The 18,793-nt window shown below is 43.0% G+C and overlaps 1 protein-coding gene across 11 annotated transcripts in view; it reads right to left on the bottom strand.

Annotated features, from left to right (window-relative positions):
- MBNL2 (muscleblind like splicing regulator 2) overlaps positions 1-18,793 on the bottom strand; it is a 113,533-nt gene that overhangs the window by 60,891 nt on the left and 33,849 nt on the right. For all 11 annotated transcript variants that reach the window (XM_037375771.1, XM_037375772.1, XM_037375763.1 and 8 more), the window contains one exon: positions 13,938-14,769. In XM_037375771.1, coding sequence (XP_037231668.1) covers positions 13,938-14,111 — 174 coding nt within the window. In that variant the 5' untranslated portion in view covers positions 14,112-14,769. The remainder of the gene's footprint in view (positions 1-13,937; positions 14,770-18,793) is intronic.

Genomic DNA, 18,793 nt, shown 5'->3' with positions numbered 1-18,793 from the left:
TACTTTTCCATTTGGTATATCCACATCTATATCAATACGTAAACCCACTAAATAGAATTTGGCCATGTATACAGATATGAGTTAACTGAGCTTCATTTGCTACTTAATTAGCCAGTAATGACATTTCTCATTTCACATAAAAAAACTTGCTGTCCACTTTCACACCCCTAATTCTTTTGTGCATCGCTGAGATGCACAGCTGCTTTATAGCAAATCAAAGCACACCAAGCTACAACTGACACAGATCACAGCAGGTCTTTTTGCAACATCCAGGACTGAAAGGCAAATAACTAATTAGAAAGAACTGCCTTATTCAATTACCTAATAATAAACTCCCTTGCTCATTAAACACATTACATATATTGTAACAGCTGGCATGCTGAAATATCTGATAAAGGAAAACCTGTTTATAGAATTGTTGGTGCTTTAAGGAAAGCTAGCTAGATCTGTGGGGTTTTATAGCAGTACTTCTTTAAAAGATCATCATGCACAAAACAGTGGATGACAATTACACTGCAAAAATGTCAAGTCTGGGGGAAGAAAGAGCAAACATCACTTAGGCATTCCTGCTTTGAGTAACGCCAAAGACCAGCTTCTTCCTGCACCAGGATACAGGAAGAGCCTTGTGGGCTGCTGCCCTGAAAACAAAATGAGATGCTAAAAGCTCAGGACAAAGTGGCATATGGTTCTTACATAAAACATAGTCACCTCTGCTTCCAGGACAGGTTTTGTTTTTTCATCAACTGGCTATCTAAAGAAAATATGCCTCTAGAAACCTAGCAGCAGGGATGGTAACTGCAAACTCCCTCCTTCCAGATGAGTCCTAACCACAAACTCTAGTGTGTTACACCTTCTCTCAGTCTCTCTTAATGCCTTTTGTAATTTCTGTGGTGCTTTCTATACAACAGCAAGCTTCAGTGAAAGGTGTCACCTTCCCCACCTATCAACCACAATCCTTTCGCTGCCTTGGACACCCATCTAAAATGAGACCTAAACTTGCACTCCTAATGGAAATTGCCTTCTCCCTAAAGAAAAAGAAGTAAAGGTAAGTACCAATGACTTGGTAAGATAAATCTGCTATTTGAAAAGGTCAGGAAAGGAAAATATCATGAAAACTACATTTAACAAGCAAGCAGAGGCTAAAGGTAAAAAGGGAATGACTGCAAGCAGTCCTCTGCAACAGTTCTGCTCAGCACAAAGACTGTTAGTATCATTAAATGGGTAGTGCTGCAAGCACCAGCACAAATGAAGTCGGGGGCTTTACACCTTTGCAAATCCCAAAATGCAGCTTCCTTGAGGTTAGCTAAGTTTTAAGGATCTTCTCCTGCTGGTGCTCTTTGAGAACCTTCACTTGTCTTGCTCTTTCTCCACCCTACTGACTGGTTGCCTGTTTTTACAGAACTTGTGGAATCATAGAATAGTTCAGGTTGGAAAAAACCCTTAACATCATCAAGTGACACCGTTAACCCAGCACTGCCAAGTCCACCACTAAACTGTGTCCCCAAGTGCGATGACTTACACGTCTTTTAAATACCTCCAGGGATGGGGACTCAACCACTTCCCTGAGCAGCCTGTTCCTGTTCTTGACAACCCTTCCAGGGAAGACATTTTTCCTTATACCAAATCTAAACCTGCCCTGGTGCAACTTGAGGCTGTTTCCTCTTGGCCTTCACTTGTTACTTGGGAGAAGAGACCGACCCCCACCTGCCTACAGCCCCTGTCAGGCAGCTGCAGAGAGCGATAAGGTCTCCCCTCAGCCTCCTTTTCTCCAGGCTAAACAACCCCAGTTCCCTCAGCCGCTCCTCACAGGACTTGTGCCCCAGACCCTTCACCAGCTCCGTTGCCCGTCTCTGGACACGGTCCAGCACCTCAGTGTCCCTCTTGCAGTGAGGGGCCCAAACCTGAACACAGGATTCGAGGTGCGGCCCCACCAGTGCTGAGTGCAGAGGGACAATCACTGCCCTGGTCCTGCTGGCCACACTGTTTCTGACACAAGCCAGGATGCTTAATTACCCTTCAGACTATGATCTCTTTGTCAAACTTGGCTGAAACTGGCCAGAGGGTTCACAAGTTAGCGGGGGAGGAGGGAAAGAGCCTGACTGCGTAAGCCTCATTTCCTCAAGGATCCAGGCTAAAAACAATCATAGCCAGAAGGTTCAATTAAAGAAAGAGAACCGTAGACTCTTCCTGCATTTTGAACATAAACCAGTTCACGCATTCTAATCAGCTAATGCTGCTCTCACTGAAGTAATGAGACTTTTGCAGCAAATTAATATTTGTATTGATTTATACTGATGACTGTCGCAGGCTGGAACTTCAATGACATCATCATCTTCAGCATGAAGCACAAAATCGCCTTCATACCAACACCGTAATTTACAGATCCTGACAGTATCTCCACAGTTACATCCACATACCACCATGGCAAACCCCATGCCTCCATTTTTAATAACACTGGCATACATTGTACGACCAGTCCTATGAAGTACACAGGTAAGGCAAAATATGTTTGGGGAGTAGCCTGCATTTTCATGACATTATTATCCACTACCTTAAGAAAATCACCATTAAGATACTCTTTGAAAAGCAAGTATTTTTTCCCTTTTTTGTATCAGAAAGCAACTACATGCACATTTGATGGCACTTGACATATGTTCACATCTGGAAATGAAGTAATTGAGACTTATACTTCATGGGAACGGGATTTCCTTGTTGTAACTTTCATGGTTTTTCAAATGCATAGAGCATATTCTAGTTAATTTCTAGCTTTAAAATCTTCATGAAGAGGTAGTTATGATAGCCATTCAATTTGAATTTGCAAAGGGTTGCCCATCTTTTCATGTTTAAATAGACTGAGTTCATTATCATAACATCCCTGTGCCTGGGAAGATTTTCTTTCTTGTCACAGATATCAAAAGACGAGCCCAGGTACACGGTCACAACTATTTCAAATCAACAAGTTTATGTGAGCTGTTAGCTTTACAAATGCCAAGCTATAAAGTACAAGCTAAAAGCGTTCATCCCCTTTTGGTCTCCACAAGGGCATTCTTCTGCTACAGAAGCCAGTTTCTTCTGGGTTTGGCGTATACCCCAGCTTTCCTTTCAGCCAGGTCATCACGGTGGCAAACACATCGTGAACCTTTTCACTTAAAGCAGTTGATGTTGGAGCCTCCAGTCAGTACAAGAGCTAACGCTGCCTCCCAAAAAGGGCTTCACTCTGTTGCCACAGAGAAGTCAGCAGGACCATTTGGAGCACCCTGGCACATCGCGGACCTCTGCACAGTGCCAGCAGATATGACACACTCCTCTGACACGTCACTGGAAAGCTATCAAGAGCGCTCTAGGTAGCATCAGATGCTTCTGTCTGGGCAACCGATGCAAGCCCAAAGACTCAGGTCCTATACACAGCAAATAAAACCACCGTGATTTTAAAGTGATGGCTTAATCTAGCAAGTGATCTTAGAGGGAAAAAAGGCATTACACGTTTTGTGACTTTCACACATTAGATCTAGCTTAAAAAGTTGGCTTTTGTTGAGTTTTTTTACTTGGCTGGGGTTGAGGGTTAGAGGCCTGTTTGACAACAGGTGGTAGGGTTTGGTCTAGTGTCTGACATGCTGGATTTTATTTTTTGGCTCACTGTGAACAAACAGAAGGTCACAGCAGCTCAGGTTCTGAATCACAGCTGAGCTGTTCTTACAGCCATTGTGTATCTTCACAGGTGCTCCTGACAACACCTAAGATGGTACAAGAACCCATTCAGTCAGAGGTATGGCTTCACTGCAGAATACTAAAGGCCCAAATTAAATTTTGAACAGAAGTAAATAAATTAGTTTTTTTACGAAGTTTAAAAGGTCTGTGGCCTACGGGACATGCAGGTGAGGCAGCAGCACACTTGATGGGCTGCTAGCACAGGTCATCCATGCAGCTGCCATGATGCTGTGCCCCGTAGACCCCCTCTTGTTCAAGCCAAACGAACCCAGGAAGGAAGCAAAGGCTGAGAACTCGTAATGCCTCATGCAAAAGAGTACACCTGCACTGCAGCGACTGCACCCGGTCACCTTTCAGTCAGAAGCGCTGTGGAGCAATGCACAAGCCCTGCAGGGTTACAGCTGCCTGCTGGGAGCAGGACGGCTCCATTAGCTCCTTGAGCCAACAAGTGCACACAAGGCTGCTGCATCACAGCTGCTACATCTCTCATAACGTTTTCATGCAGTTTCTTTTTACTGATCAATCATTTGTCTTTCCAAGTATTGGGGCTATCTATCTGACTTCTGAGGTGTTCACAACACCTTGCTATACAGCTCATGGACAAAGCAGATGAGAAGACAGTTTCTTTTCCCCATTATTAATTTCTTCTTTGTTGTGGTCAAAACCTTGCAGGAATTGAATCCTAGGTGGCACAGCATGCCCACAGCCACAAGAAGCACATCAATGTGGAAGATGACAGATCCTTACGATTTCCTCTTGCATTTCAGTTGTGGGACAGGTACCTCACATCAGGCTTTCAGTGATATGTTCCAACATCTCTAAAACCACAACAGCTTTCCTTCTATTGCAGTGGGTTTCCAGTACAATCCACCTCCTCAAAAACAACGTGCCAGTCTTCTTATGAGGACAGATGAGTCAGGAGATCGGTATGGTTGTCAAAGAGACTTGCATATATACTCTCCAATCCTTGTTGTGCTTCTTTTTTTTAGATTTAAAATAAGTTTCTAGTGCTGGGGATGACCTGGACTAATAGGAACAACATGGGTCTCGTCTCTGCTATGCTTCATCAGGAAGCTCCCTGCATCTGAGCATAGCCTTGTCATTTGTATTGATGATGCAGTCAAAGTATAACAGCTTGGGAAGAACAGCTGACGCCTGTGCTGACAGAAAGCTTCATACACAGGGCCAAGGGGAAAAAAAGCGCTTGGAATGAAAGAGGAACCACCTGCCAGAAAAATAAAGGAGTAGGTGGGGAGACCTGGAGAGAGCATGCCTGTGGGAACAGTGAGTGACCCGTGTTAATAGGGAGCGTGGGGGAGGAGTGGGCAGAGAGCAATTGCTCTTGTGTTCAAAATCCTAGTGATGGGATGAGTCAGAGACTCTGATTGAATTTTGCCTTCACTACACCCACAGATTGGTTATTATAAAGCTATGGGGAGCACGGGCTGGTGCAACAACAAAAACTACACAGTGAATCAATGGGTATATGAAGCACTCCCAAGTGCCTGAAAATCTGAAGAACATCTGCCAAACCCCATGCTCTTTCACACAAGGTTTCCTGCAGCTCTAACTAGTCTGCCTAGCTGCTCTCCTTCACGTAATAAGACTTAGACTGATAACCGATTGGCAGCTGTATCCAAGATGAAGGGACAGGACAGACTACCTGGGAATGCTCTTCTGCTGGGGCTTAACTGGAAGCAGCGAGCTTCAGGAGTTAACTCAGCAAGATCACTGACCAGGAACTACTAAACAGTCTGTTAGTCCCTCAGGACAACATGATTCAGTGAACAAGGAGATGCATTTGTATTAAGTCCTTCAGTGATGGTTCCTTCACTGCTTTTTCTTTCAACTATTTCTGCTCCTAGTGCTCATCTCCCTCCCCAGCCCAGGGGCCAGGTGACCTGCTCAGCAAGTTCTACCACACCAAGACAGTGAAAACTGCTGGTCAACGCCCACACTTGCTCACATTGGGCAGTCCTAACGGGCCAAAGGAGGCACAAGCTGTTGTGAGGAGTCTGCCTGTGAAAGGCATCTGCTCTGACCATCAAGTGGTTTGCCACTGAATGGTGCAATTGGGAAGAGGGGCTTCCCACATCTTCAGAGGGGAAGGAGGCCTGGGTAGCTCACTTGTCAGGCGTCCAGCTGAGTTCTCCTTTGAGAACGTAACTTATACCAAGTTAAAACAAGGTGCACAGGTTTAAAATCTGACAAGTCAGGTGGTGACAGGCGATACTAGTGACAGCCAGGACAGCTTTGTGCTCTCAGTGCTGCTGCTAAGAGACACAAACACAGAAACAAAAATGGGGCCTGAAGGACACACCTGGTTTTTCTAACAGCCTACATAACCAACTTCAACTGGTTCAACTCCTCTGCTGAGGGCAGAGACAGTGGCAGCAGGTCAGGACTTGCTCCTCACAAGTTGACTTGATGGCAAGTGCCCTGTGCTGCAGCAGCCAGCCCCTGGCTTGGCACCAGCGGCCTGCGGCCGGTTAAACCTCACAGGCTGAGCTGTGCCTCCAGACTTTGCTCTGAAACAGATTAGAAATGCCCCTCTCAAAAGTGACAAATCCTAGCAAGCGGTATGGGCCCCCTCTGCAGTGAGCAAACACCCACAGCTTTTTGATTTATCTTTTAAACGTAACACAACAGGTAAAGACTTCTTTTAGTTCTGTTTAACACTCTCCTAACCAATTTAAGCGAAGCTCACGGATTTTTTTCAAGGGCATCCGCTCAGCAGTTCAGCTAGCTGGTTGTTAACCCTACCTTGCTTTTAACCCTTCCAAGCCAGAAAAGCTGGCATGGAGACAGCTACGTGAATAGACGGAAGGGAGGTAAAAAGGAAAAAGGAAGTGTTAAAGGAACTTGTGCGTGCTGGGAGGACAGCAGAAGAACATTTAAATATTTTTTGCAGAAAACAAACAAGAACAGGTGACTGAATGCAGGGAATACTAGGAGTCAATGAACTTAGAGACAAGGGGGGGTCTTAAGATAGAGATTCCGCTTTCTTGAACCCCACTGTATCTCAGTTTATGCTAGATGTTGCTGCCTGAATTCAGTTTCATCTCACATTTCATGTAGTTCTTTGCTTTCCTTTGCATCAACTCAAAGAAGTTGCATGGCTGCATGATTATCTGAACAGAGATTAAAAAAAAAAAAAAGGGGAGCCAGTTGTGATAGGACATGGGACTGAATGTAACCGTCTCTTTTTAGCAGCAGCTCACAGTTGCACGGGTTGGATATAAGGTGAAATATAGTCTCAGGAAACAGGATGGCATAATTTCATGTAGCATCTGATGCCTTGCACTTTATTCTGAGCCAAAAAAATTCCCACATCCTGAAAAAGCAGGGCCCTTCAGGAATCCTACAGTATTTTCACATAGTAGATTTAAAACAATGAGTCTTCTCTCATGAGACTTCCTTTGAACTCACTGGGGAGAAATACAACCCTTCCTGAGAGAAGTCAGTGGAAAAAGTCTCACCCAGATTCATCCTTAGGACAATTCAAGGGAGAATCTCCCCTGATTTTCCAATACAAGAACTGGGGCCATCCATGAGACAAGGAGGCTTGAAATGAACAACAGAAGTTGGTTTCCATGCTGTATGTAATGAAGTTGTGGAAGTCCTTGCTGTAGAATGCTGTGGGTGCTGAAGATATATACGGTTCAACAAGCAGTGAGACAAATTCAGGGGAAAGATGGTTGGGCACTGAGAGCTGTTAAGCACCACCATACTGTGCCTGGCTCTTGATGCACCCAAGCAGCACACCGCCAGGAGCTAGGAGAGCACTCCAGGAAGACATTGCATCTTTGCACATCACCTTCTAAATATCCACTACTGGCCATTACTGGGTCACTGGGCTAAATGTGGCTTTGGTCTGACCTGGGGTGGCCAATGCTATTCTAATACAGCGGGAGCCTACAGAGTTAATTCTCAGTCATCTAAAACTGGCCCTGATTGACACTTTCTCTTCATGCCCACACTTTGCAGCAACTCAGACACAAAAAGCTTCTGCCAGCTGGTATTCTCAGACTACCTGTAATTTATTGGACTATTTACAAGAGAAAAAAACAGAAGTGGGTGAAAAAAAAAAAGGATGCACCCAAACTTGTTGCAAGAAGTGTGAGACCTGGATTCTGCATCCCCCACCTGGGAAGTTTCAGCCTGCAACTTCCACATCCCCAGAGCCCACAACTACTGAAAATCACAGCCTGTATGCTCCCATCCTGCTGGAATTGGGTCACTGTGCAGCAAAGCAGGCAAAATTCATGGGCCCAGCAGGAATAAACCCCTCTGTCACCCAGAAGAAATAAGTTTGCCCATTTCATTGTTCCCCAACAGCTGTAGGCACAGCCCTTGAACTCACCTTGTCTTTGAACACTGTCACACCACATAACCGGGTGATGGGCAGAAATTCAGCCAGCTAGCACACTGAACACCCATTTAAATGCTTTCTAGTACAGACAAAACTAGCCAATCCCCTCTGCATATGGTGCTCATCTACAGTCTGTCCAGATGCCTCAGCTGCCAAGGGAGAGTGGATATCACCTACTTCAAAGTATGAGGTGATCCTGGTCCTTGATAATCGTAAAATATTTAGAGATCCACAAAAAAATTATCGGAAGGTAAATGACTACCTACTGCATCCCAGCTCTGAGCTCACCTCTCTTACAAACAGCCTGCTCACTTTACAAAGACTTCCCCCCCCCCCCCGCCCTTTATTTTTTTCTAAATAAAGCTGAGGCCATCTTAAACATATTCTTTTCAGTTCCAGATATTTTATCAAAGTGGATGTTCCTAATTTTTTTTCCCCCCCCTGGAACCCTTTTAAGTTGGTAAACAGGTCTCTGTGTACAGCTTTCAATTACCTTTTATTCTGTGGTGCCAAATGAGACCAGATAGGCATATTCTTAAAAGGCTTTCATGAAAATGCAAATGAACAGTTCACACTAGTCTGCTGGCTCAATAAATAGAAGAGCTCAAAGTGTTTAGACACTAGTAAATAGATAAAAAAATACAGAAAAAGCCATCTGTAGCCCTAAAGAAGCTTTCATTTTCTTGTTACCACCATAAAACTTGCAATGACAGTATCTTCGAGATACCTCTGTTATCTGTATTAGCTTAGACAACATATCCTTCTAGTAGCTGACCTGCAGAAAAGGGTGTAAATCTGAGTCAAGAAATAACACACGAATTTAAAACACAGACTTGCCTGCAAACATGATAGTCAACTCCCAGCAAAATGCACATGATCATATTTATCTGCCAAGCTTTTCCTCCTCCTCCTAGACACCACCATTCATTTTAATGTTGTTGGGTGTTTTATTTTTTTAATTCCAGCTCAAATACAGCACACTGTTGTGAGGTCTTCTCCCCACGCACTATATTATATATTAGCATCCTTTGAAAGGATTTTGTTCTTTACTAGTAGCCGGACAAGAAAGCCTTGAGAAGAGGTTTGCTTACCAACTTGGAGGGATCTAAATGTGATATATTACATGTTATATAACCACGTTCTTCAATTTTAAATTAAGCTACTGAAACCCAGCGAGAAGTATAAAAATACAAACAGAACAGCTCCTGAAATTCAGACTTCCCAGCTAGACAGCCCTTTTCACAGACCCTTCCTGCTGCACAAATACTGCAGCATCCAAAGGGGTGCCCCTAAGGGCTCCAAAAAGACTTTGAGAGGGTTTAAGGCAGCAGACAAGGCTATGGCAGTGCTTCCCCAGCATCCTCCATTGTCCCACCCACTGGCAGGGCTCTGGGCCTTGCCATGGAAGTACCCCTTCATTTATCTCAGGCACAGTCAACCAGATTAGCTCAGAGACACTTTCATCCTTGCATTAACCCCACTGAGGCCACTGCCTGGTACAGTTGCCTGCACAGCCACACCAGCTGGCTGAGTCACAGTGGGCAGCTTCTGCCAGAGGAGCCCCATCACTGGAGGTGATGTTATGACGGGCTAACAGGCACTCATCTGGCTGACTGCCGCATCTATCATCCATTGGGTGCACAGGAATGACCTATCTGTGCTCTCCAAACACCCCAGAAATGCTTTGTTCAGAACAGACTGGGCTCTGTCCTTTAAAGAGTGAGAAACAAATGCTGAGCCGCATCTCAGAAGTCCACGCGGCAGAACCTGGCTTGAAATCAGCAAGTTCCTGGCCTGAATTTGAACCAGGCTCATTAGTCTTCAACTATTTCTGTCTAGCTGGAACATCTCAAAAGATATTCAGAGCTCAGACAGTCTACAACAGTGAGCATTCTGGATCCTCAAAACTAATTGGTCCAACGGGTTGCTGTTGCAACTTTTGCTGGGCTTAAAGTCAAGTATTGCAAGGACAGGTATTCAGAGCCAAAAATCCCTTTTGAGTTAAAAGCAAACAAGGTCCATTAAATTCTGTTGACCTTTTACTTGGAACCAACAGACCTACAAATACACTTCTTTAATATAGCAAAATTTGGTTTCTGATGCAATCCTGTTAACTCCAGAAGCCTAGCCTAGGGCCATAGCACTATCACTGACAGAAGTCACACACTGCTCTGCTGGTGCCAAATGGCCCCTCTTCCTTTCTGTCAGCAGCAAATGCAACAACTTAGGTTTAACCACAACTTCCCAACCTGGTGCACCAGACAATCATGAAGACATTGGTGGGAGCACAATGGAGGACATGGCACAGCATGGAGACAGGTGTCCCTGGCTGGGATTATTACCTTCAGTCCCAATGTCAGCTTTTCCTAGCTTAGAACAACCCTGAGGCTACGGGCAAGTCAGTGTGAAGATGCTTCTGGTCACATAATCACAGGATGGTTGAGGTTGGAAGGGACCTCTGGAGGTCATCTGGTCCAATGCCCTGCTCAACCAAGGCCACCTAGAAGCCGACTGCCCAAGGACCATGTCCAGACAGCTTTTAAATATATCCAAGGATGGAGACTCCACAACCTCCCTGGGCAACCTGTGCCAGTGCTCAGTCACCCTCACAATGACAGCATTTCCTGATGTTCAGAGGGAACCTCCCATGTTTCAGTTTGGGCCCATTGCCTCTGGTCCTGTCACTGGGCACCACTGAGCAGAGCCTGGCTCTGTCCTCTTTGCAACCTTCCTTCAGGTTTTTAAGCGCATTGATAAAATCACCCTGAGCCTTCTCTTCTCCAGGCTGAACAGTCCCAGCTCTCAGCCTCTCCTCATAAGAGATGCTCCAGACCCTTCAACAATCTTTGTGGCCCTTTGCTGGACTCTTTCCCATAGCTCCATACTGCTGCTTTGGCAGCCTCATCCAGCTGGCAGATACCATGCTCCCTTCCCTCATCTACCCTGGAAATCTGGAAAGAAGGCGGCATGCTGGAGCGCATACGTCCCTTTCCAAAACAGGGGGTCTTTTGATCTATCAGTGTGTAAAGGAGAGCCCTTTCAGAGCACTAACTTGTGGTTGACTGACTTTTTAAGGAGCAACTGTAACTACCAGGCACCACCAAAAGTAACACATACCTCGGAGAGTAAAAAACAATTCTGTCTTCTCTGGGTAGCAAGATGTTTATTCACAGAGACTCAACATACTCGCTATAATTTATTGTTACAGCAGGTACACCAAACCAAGACAGTTAGAGCACTGTCTCCAAAGTTCTAGATATTATGTAAATAAACTCTAAATAATTACCTGCATTAAAGTGCGGTTCTTTAGTGCTCATTAAGGAAAACAGCTCTTGGTTTTTTTAATTAAATTCTGATTTTATCTATAATTCTATACTCCTGTTTATTTACATGTAAAGTTATCCTGCTTGTTGAGTGCCAAAGCCTTATTCTGAAACAGTATGGCAAATACCAGTATTCCCAACTCCTATGCATCAAATAGATTTATGTGACTAATGACGTCAGCCCCTCAACCAGCAGAATAAGCAAACTGAGCTAAGCAGGCACATTCCTGCTGTACATAGGGTAATTTACAAAAACTCTTCCAAATAACAGAGATAATGGCTGTGAGGATACCAGCTGATACAGCCAAGAGCCACTCACTCACCATGATCCCTAACAGGTCTTTTTTATGCACTGCAGGGGCAGGCAGCACACAAAACACACAGAGCTCCAATTCATGCTAAGCTGTGAAGAGTTGCAGTTTAAGACATTGTCCCGTTACTGGATCTCCCTCTGCCTGCAGCAGGGTTGGTGAGAAGAAACCTGTACCTTACTTCTGCTGCTTCAGGCCAAAATCTGACTGCTTGGTGTAATATCATCTTTACCAGCAATTTAACCCGATAGACTCAACCTGAAAACACGACTTAAGTACATGCTCCCTTCTGCCAGCTGGGAAGAGCGTGAGGACAGGCAGCACGATGGAGCAGCACCACTTCGGCCACCAGAGGCAGGCTGGAGGGAACCGGCCCCTCGGAGCAGATGCCCCCCTGCACTAGGAAAAACATGCCTACTTGCTATGACTAAGTTTTTCGCATGGTTTTGGACTTCTCTCCACTGAGCAATGGTGCTGGTTTGTCAGGAAGTTATCCACAGTGATCCCTCAGGACTTCTCTTCACGTATTATTAGCTTAGGTTGTCACTCCAGTTTCGGTTCATGGGCAATAACCATCCCTGCACAAAAGCCTCCAGCTTGAATAGCTGGCACCTCCGCTGTGAGCACCCTTGCCAGGGAGAGTGATGCTGTCCTCGGGCAGCAAGGACAGGCGCATCTCTGCCGTCCAGGATGATGTAGTGGCAGCAGCACTTTTTGCACTGCAAACCCACCACACCCTGCCAGCCCATGGGTGACTGAGCCCTGCTGCCAACCTCCAGCCTCCCAGCCACAGCCCTGAGCCTTTACAAGACTTAAAAACTGTTTTTAAGAAGAAACTTCTACCAAATTTCTTATTATTCATAAAAAATTATTATTGCCCATTTATTGCAGATGCTAGCCTGCCTGTTTAAAAACAAAAGTATTATCCCATTAGCAGGCAACCATACACAAGAACATCTACAAAGAAGCTGTTACAGTTTACCATGCAGTAATCCGTGGATTAAGGTCATTAATATTACTCGATGACATACTGCCATGACTCCAAAGGTGGTGTTCTGGCTCGCAGGGTATACAGAATATAACCCCCTCACAAACACTTCCCCTGAATTACTTTCTTCTGAATCTTCAAAAGAAGAGAAGAAATGAGAAAACCCAGAAGAAAGTTGCCTAGCACAGTATCTTGCACTGCACCAGAAAAAAAAAAAAAAGTTTTAATGAAAATAAATCGACATTTTCAAATAACACTGAATTTTCTTCTCATTCACACTGATGTTTTCACAGGAAGAACGTTCTCTGTGAGTAACTGAAATTTTGATCTACAGAGCTAATTTAAAAAGCAAGCTAAGATGATCTCCCATGCCCAAAAGAAAAAGCCACATCCAGAACTTTCAAAGTAAAATCTTAAATGCTCGAATTTGCTCTTTAATTATTTATATGTAATAAGCGTTTTCTGTTGACATAACACACATATGTCATCACAGAAAACACTGTGTACTTCCAAAAGCCCACAGTCATTCATCTTCTTTTATGCAGTACACGAAGTATTTTTACAGAATTTTTTAAAGTTTTCTAAAGCATGCCTGGTGTCATTAGGAAATCAGAAGAAGTTGATGGCCTAACAACGTAATTGCTAACTCTCCTCCAAAGGAGGAAACCCCTTCACACTGTTCTAAACTTACACTGCTGTCTGCACTACCCATATATGTAAACATCAATGCTATTAATTTATCTGAGAGTCCCCAATACCAAGGGTAAACAACCCATTGTATCAAACCTGAAGTAATGGATAGACTTTTTTTATTTCTCTTGATTTAAATGAAAGAATCTGCATTCTACCCGTGTGATTTGTTTCATTAGAACTCTGGTAATGGCCTAGTATTGCGCTACCATGTACTTTCATTTCCCATGAAACATCAATAATTCATAAAATGTACTCTGAAGAACACAATTGTCCCACCAGCTGTAAGCAATCCTGTATCCCACAGTCATATGCAATTTCTGTAAACAACATATTGACACTTGAAAAGAATATCCTTAGAAAGAAACCATTTAAAAGCTTCTATAAATAGAAGTTATGACAAACAACATTTGTATTAATATACAACTTACGACAACTAAATGATTTTCTGATTTATCTGGTTTAGTTGTAACCCATCATTTCACATTTTACTTTCAGTACAATGCAGTAGCACTTTTACTACATGTGCAATGTTTTTTTCTTACCTTTAAGGAATCAAAGCAGGCAATAACTCTTCCATTTTCAACCTGGCAACTTTTAGGTGGGTGTGCAAATTTGCATTCTTCATCAGAGCGTGAACAAGTTCCCCTCTGAAATTGCCTGCACACTTCTAATGTTAGCCATTTTGTATCTCTTACAGGAGCAACATTCAAAGCCATGATGAAAAGCTGATTTTGAATGTGTAAACTGCTGTCAAGTGAATGATACTGAAGAAATTTCCCAAACTAACGATGAAGGGAGAAAAAAAGGAAACTGAAATAACAACAACAAAAAACCCCCTGAAAAATTAATTTCAATTGCAATCGAGAAGAAAATTAAAAAAAGTGGGGGACCATTAATGATGTCCAATGCACACAAAGCAGAATAAACAGAGAAAGTTTATCAGCAAGCAGTCACTCATCAATCATTAAGTCCCGCTTGTAGACTTTTGGCTGGGAAAAAACATGCTCAGTTGCATTTCTGGCTGTAAAACACGTGGGCTTGTTGATTGTGTCACAGATGCACCAGTTTTAAGCCAAGGTCCTTCAATGCAATGGCACTCCTTGATAGAACAGTAGTTGCTTGCTGGTATCGATTACACGAGAAAAGCAATGCAGTCATTTGTTCATGTCCCAGGAATAATAATTATTATTCTTCCTCTTTTCCTGCTTTCAGTTTTCCATCAACTAATTGGCAAATGGAGACAGCTGAGGTATCTTCTGCCAGGTGTAAGGTGAAGGCAATGTCTGGCTGGCAAAGACGGGGTTTTGAGAATACAGGTGTAGCAGTCCTCGCTCATAAAAGTGACTTGACAAAGGCACTTTTTAAGTCACTGACCTGACAAAACAAATACGGCATCAGTTCACGTGCAACTCATTCGAATCAACATTACAAAACCGATCATCCCTTCTCATCAAATATTATAAACTTACTGCCAATGCTCACTTGTATTTCTTTTTTCCAAACAAAATCAGCCTCCTTCATGAAGTTACATGTGACAAGGGAATAACCAGTTGAAACACGTATTACTGTAATATTCTAGGCAACAATCCAAAAGTTGGGAATGACTTAAATAGATGAATGTGGCAGACACAGTAATTAGGCGTGTTGATTGTGAAACATTTCAGCCTAATGTGCTTAGTCTCCAAAACAATATACAAGAACCCATTTCCATTAATTTATCATTTGGCCCTTTAGAACGTGTTACTACATATTATTACTTGTTATTAGTTCTTCCTTAGAAGGGAGAATGGTAGTATTCTATTTAGATTATTTGTCTCTCCCTCTGTTTCTCAAGGGAAAAAAAGCAACACCCCACAAAAGTCATTGCAAAATTACAGGGGAAAAAACCCTCTTACATATCCAGGAAACACTCAGTTTCCCTGTTAAGCTAAAGGTTGTTCCATAAAGGCTTCATGAAAGGGCTCACCACTAAAGTCATCATCCTCTAATGAGTTCTTTCTAATATGAAAAAGTCTTTATCTAAATTTTCCTTTGGTTAAATTAGCTTTCATGTACCTTTACAAATACATGTTTCAGCATCAAAATCTAAGACATAAATATGGAACTTAAGCTATTTGGGGACTATAAAATACCTAGGATATTTTATAGATAAACAGATCCAAAAATCAAAACGTCAGATATTATAAATATTTTTAATAAATGACTGTATTTTATACACAGACAGCAAAACCACAGACATGATATTTCCTTCTATTCCACTTCAAAGGAACATGACTTTCACTTTGCAGATACCAGCCAGAAATATTTGATGGATTATTTTTGTCCAAGAGTAAGGGAAGGGGGAAGGACTGGAATAAGTGAGGTTTAAAAACACATCAATAAAAATAGCTCTAAAAACAGTCAGCTTTCCCATGCCAGAATAATTACCATTATGTGCTTGGATTCTTCCAATTTCATTGAAGTCAGTACTGTTAGTAATTTGAGTAAGAATTAGTGTTTCAGGAATAGATCCTAGTTCTGACTTCCAGGTCTTCACAATAAGGCCTATTACTCAGTGATGTTACCAGAAAGGGTTTTACTACATGACTGATATCTATACCAAAATTTGCTAGTGCTAGAGTAAATAAAGGTAATGCAACGCTAACTGCTCAAAAACTCAGTTTCAAGTGCAACGTGCACTAAGATGGGTCTGCGTGATACTTAGCTAGCTTTACTTGGTCATCAAGAATAATGACCCGCAAAAGAATCAGTGCATTTTTAGGTAATTCTACACTATTGCAGCATAGTACAGTACATGAATTATATATTCCTCAAATAAAAATTCTTCAAATTAAATATTCCATTGATGCTGTCCCAGAGCATCAATGAAGAGTGAGGTTAAGCTGAAAATGTACAGAGGTGAGAAAATACTCATAACTGATGGCAAGGAAAGTGAAGGGGAGAAGACAAGGAGAGACTCTCCACAAGAGCTTGTTGCACCGATAAGCTCGTTGGGCCGATGATTTAGCTGGTTCAATGTAAAGAAGAAATATTCTCCCTAAAGCCACCCAGTCCAATTCAGAAACATCACTAACAGTTTTCAGTAATAGATGTGGGAGACAGAAATTTGGGGAAAAGGGTAAACATTGTACCGCGCACTGCTGTAAGTCATGAGGAGTAATACTCTTGTCGGGCTGCATACTACCACAATCGACAAAGTCATTTCTCAAATAGTAGGTGTTAAGGCTAAAGAAAACCAGACACTGCACACGGCAGCAAACTGCACCGCTATATAGATGGCAGTAGCCATGGGTTTAGAAAACTGCACAACAGAGTCACATACAAGATTTGAGAGATTGCATCAATAATTGATACCAAAAAACATGTAGGTGGCAGAGAGTAGAAGAGAGTGAGATACAGCATCATCCTATTTCCTGTCTTCTTACTACATGAACATTTTCTAAAGAAAGGGAAGCACGAAAAACTAGTCTCAAAAATACGCAACTTGTAAAAAATAACGTTATCTGATTTCCCAAGAGGCACTGGGTGCTCTGGCAGTTTCTACCAATGGAGGTCTAGGAGAGACAGAGCTGAGACCTTTCTGAAGGAGGTCATGCCTTCATCAGGAGGCAGGTGCAAACATCCCACCACGGACATGGCCTATGTGTTCACAACCACACCCTAGGCAGCTGCCACCCCTCCTCTGCCCATCACCTGCACGCGGAGGGGGAAGGAAGAGGTGCCACGTGGAAGGCCTGAACGTGAGAGGGAAACAATACAAGAAGTGAGAGGAAAGACAAACTGAGAAAAAAATTATGGGAGGAACCAAGGAATGTAGGATTTGCGACACGAGGGAAGAGCTCAAGAGAAGGAAAAATTGGGAGTGGAAGGTAGGAAAGTGAAACAGCTGGTTGTGGAAGAGGGAAGAAGGGAGAGGCTTTGTGGAAAATGAGGAAAAAATAAGACGGGTGTGGAAGAACGATGGAGGGAAGATGCAAACACTGCAGGAGAGAAGGGCAAGAAGGAGTTTTAGAAGAAAAACAGAAGAGACTACAGGGGGAAATCTAGCAGTTTGGGTAAACAGAAGGAAGTAAAACAGGGAAAAGAAACTCTAGATTTACAGAAGAAAATACAATAATAGTAACAGTAATAATAATAATACGCAACAAAACACCTCCCAGGGCACAAGCCATTACTAACATCACAGCCCACCCTGACCGTATGGAGAACACCAGGGCCTCCAGTAAACATGAACTTTGCTGCTCTTTCCACTGCTTCTAACTTCTATTTGTGTTCCAACATACCAGCCAAAGTTAGCTGACCCGCCAAAACCCACGGGATCTCACCAGCCTAGAGCCCTCAGCACCAGTGGGGTCCCTTATCCAAGCAGAAGGTTTGCTTTTTGGTTTGCTTGGGCTGGGTTGGTTTAGTTATTTTGTTGTTCTTGTCATTAACGACTCCAACTCAAGCCTACACTCCCCCCTGTAGCTAAACAAACTACCAGAATTTACACATTGACAATTGTGATGCAAAATGTTCTCACTGAAGCTGAAGAAAGCACTCAACATACAGTAAGTAAAAAAGAACTTACTTTGTTTGGTTTTTTACAACTATTGCTGTTCATTTTAAGTCTCTCACACACTCGGACAATGGAATTGATCCAGAATACACACCTACAAATGCAGGTTTTTGTATGCTAAGTGAAATAAATTCATAGACATATATTTGTAAAAACTAGTTTTAGACTCCTCTTTTCAGATAATCATCAGTTCCCCTTTGTGGAAAGCTAGCAAGGCATGGATGAGTAGGAGGCTTTTGCCAATCCTGTGCTCTCCTGAGAGTAGGACAGAGCCTGTGTTAGGCTCCAGATCTTTCTTCTATTCCAAACCACAAAATCATTTCTCATTTTCCAAGCAAATAAACAAACAAAAAAAAACCCTCCTGGTGTAAAAAAACAAAAATCCTTTTAATTACTAAACAAGGCAAAGCACACAGCCACTAGGAGCCCTCAGAAAATGTTCTCATTCTGAGGAACACCAGGCAGCCAGCATCTTTAGGAGTTGCAAGGGAGCACAGAGCCCTGTCATGTTGCAAACCAGCTGGAAAACAGGAGCTCTTGCTATATACAAAATACAGGCTGCTCTGATGCAGTAGTTCTACTTACCAGAGATATTATGTGGCAATGGATTAGGTAGTATCTGTCTAATGGAGAAGCTCAGACTTCCTGGACATGTTGTATTCATGCTTCAGTAGATAGCGTGTAATAATGAGCAAAGACCTCATCTTCAAAAAGTCAGCTCCTCAGGTGATGACTTCCAGTAAAGGAGCAGAGTCCTCTACACGATCTCAACACAGATCTCTAGTGGAACCACCAAGTTAACCCAAAAGGCGTTAAAATGGTTTTTCACTTTACTCTTTA

The sequence above is a fragment of the Falco rusticolus genome, chromosome 2 (assembly GCF_015220075.1).
Source record: "Falco rusticolus isolate bFalRus1 chromosome 2, bFalRus1.pri, whole genome shotgun sequence".
In the NCBI taxonomy this organism is placed as follows: domain Eukaryota; kingdom Metazoa; phylum Chordata; class Aves; order Falconiformes; family Falconidae; genus Falco; species Falco rusticolus.
The sequence above is the reverse complement of the archived record's forward strand: the minus strand, read 5'-3'. Positions and strand labels throughout refer to the sequence as shown.